This window comes from Hylaeus volcanicus, chromosome 5 (assembly GCF_026283585.1).
Source record: "Hylaeus volcanicus isolate JK05 chromosome 5, UHH_iyHylVolc1.0_haploid, whole genome shotgun sequence".
Lineage (NCBI taxonomy): Eukaryota > Metazoa > Arthropoda > Insecta > Hymenoptera > Colletidae > Hylaeus > Hylaeus volcanicus.
In genome coordinates, this window is record NC_071980.1 from 30,687,233 (window position 1) to 30,689,462 (window position 2,230).

General features: G+C 33.7%; 1 protein-coding gene across 1 annotated transcript; it reads right to left on the reverse strand.

Annotated features, from left to right (window-relative positions):
* Window positions 1–134: 134 nt before the first annotated feature.
* Window positions 135–2,097, reverse strand: LOC128877309 (mitochondrial import inner membrane translocase subunit Tim23). The gene is made up of 5 exons (XM_054124499.1): window positions 1,903–2,097; window positions 882–1,131; window positions 617–786; window positions 419–544; window positions 135–297 (listed from the first exon to the last, which is right to left on the reverse strand). The coding sequence occupies exons 1-4, from the start codon at window positions 1,973–1,975 to the stop codon at window positions 423–425; spliced, it is 615 nt and encodes a 204-aa protein (XP_053980474.1). The 5' UTR covers window positions 1,976–2,097; the 3' UTR covers window positions 135–297; window positions 419–422.
* Between the last annotated feature and the right edge of the window lie 133 nt (window positions 2,098–2,230).

Consider the following 2,230-nt stretch of genomic DNA (forward strand, 5'->3'; position numbering starts at 1 on the left):
TGACACAATAATAATCCAGGTGCCGCAAACTGTGCATCCTGTTTGTGCTAGTGACACACGTACAGTTCTAACCCTAGAAACGTGGATGGAAAGATATCTAATCAATTTAATGTATGTAAAAACACATAGAGATATTGTTGCGCAAAATTTTCTTTATTTATATTACAAACTAGCTATGCATATTTCGATAAATTGTTTATTCTATAGTATCGTCCAAGGAGGTCTCCTATGTATAATACAAGTAGAATTCGTTGCGAATGTCTAGTGGTTTGGTATCCGTTGAGATCTCGCTTCGATCTGGAAAAAAAAAAAACAAAATGAAAAAGTGCGTGAGCATTCAAGAAAACATGTTCCGATCTAAAACAGTTTATTTTTCGCGCATGCTTTCGCATGGCGTACAGTAAAAGTCGAAACGCACAATCTTACGCTGGATTGCTGCTGCGATTCCTAAACTCCGTTAGAAATTCTCGATTACTCCATATACAATATAGAGATGCGACTCCTAGTCCGATGCAACCGCCTAATGCGCATTTCCTCAAGCCAGCTGGAAGGATGAAGCGATTATAAAATAACGTTTCAATATAGATATATATGCAGCTATACAAATAATATATACTTGTGGATTTAAACAGCATTCCTGTTGCTGTTGCTGCTGCTAAGGTATTTAAAGAGTCATCTGTACCTCTTGCCCAAGACAAAAGTACACCGAAACCACTGTACATCACGGATACTATTCCAAATGTGTTTGCTAACGACGAGCCACTTTTCATGACATGGTTAATTAGTCTGTAGAAAAAAAAATAACATTTTTGTGACACATATATCAATGTAATGTAGTTATTTGGAGTAGACAAATAGTAAAAATAATTTAAATTACATACTGAGTTCTCCTAAGCTTGCCAGTTTGACCTGCTAACGATGTTGCTTTGATGCCCCTGTAAAAGCCTGTCGCACCGCCGATACCAGCTCCTGCTATGCATGCTGCACCGATCTGACTAAAAGCTAATTCGAACCGACCTCTCTGTTTCGTAGCACCCTCCGGAAATATGTATTCTGGTTGACTCGGTGGGAGGTATGCAGGGTCAAAGTTTAAATAAGGACTGAGTGGTTGTAATCCTTGTTGAGATGTAACTGTTAAACAATATATATATATATATAAATATTATCTAGTATATCATGAAATCCTTATATATAAGATGAATAATTTATCAAATACTCTGTGCTTAAAAATTTGATTTTTTCACTGCTATTAATACCATATAAATTACCATTCTCAAACAATGTATCATCAGAGTTAGGTTGTCTCGACATAGATGACGAATTACCAAGAATTTCAGTGTTTAAATCCTTGATGCTCAGAGACATTTTTCATTGTGCAAAACACGTAAAATAACCGATATATTTTCACTATTTTGCAAATCGAAAACACGACAGCTTATTCTAGACAATGTCAAATAACTGTTTAAGAAGATGACATTTTTATATGTGCGATAAATTAACGGTAACAGTTTTTTTCTATCAGTAATTTTCAATTGTTTATTATTGATCGAAAAGTATTTCGTAAAAAAATGCTTGAATTTTATTGATGCAGAGATAGAAACAAACGTGAGATATTTATCATTCTTCAACATTAAAAAGATGATAACATAGAATTATTAGATTACGAAGTTAGTATATATGCTTTACGATACGAATTGAGGTTATATTTTCATGTTGATTTCATTCTATTTAAATAGAGATTTATTTTAAACGTTATAAACTTTCGATAAAAGAATGTCTAATAGATGATGGGATCTACATGGTATTAATAATACTTGAATAGTTTGTTTCATATAAGAAAAATTAAAAATCTAAAATAACGTGCTCTTACATTAGTAAATTGATCGCTGAACTTAAACTTACGTGGTATATTTAGATTACCATATTTCGAACTACTCGTTACATTTTTCGCACTATCATCGCGTAAATCTATCATTTTAAATCTCCACCTGATTCAAATTCTATTTCTCTTGATTACTTTTCTAATAAACACTTGCGCTACTGGCTACTGCTCGCGAGTGCTCGCGAGTCGCGATCAATGATGAAAAGTCCAAACATTGATTAAGATCTAGACTCTGAACATGCTGAGAATAGGACTTTGCTTTAGTTTGTACTGTTGCCACGCGAAAATATGTACTAGTAACACGACAAACTTGGTCCGTTGCATTAGTCTATGTTTACTGTAAATAGT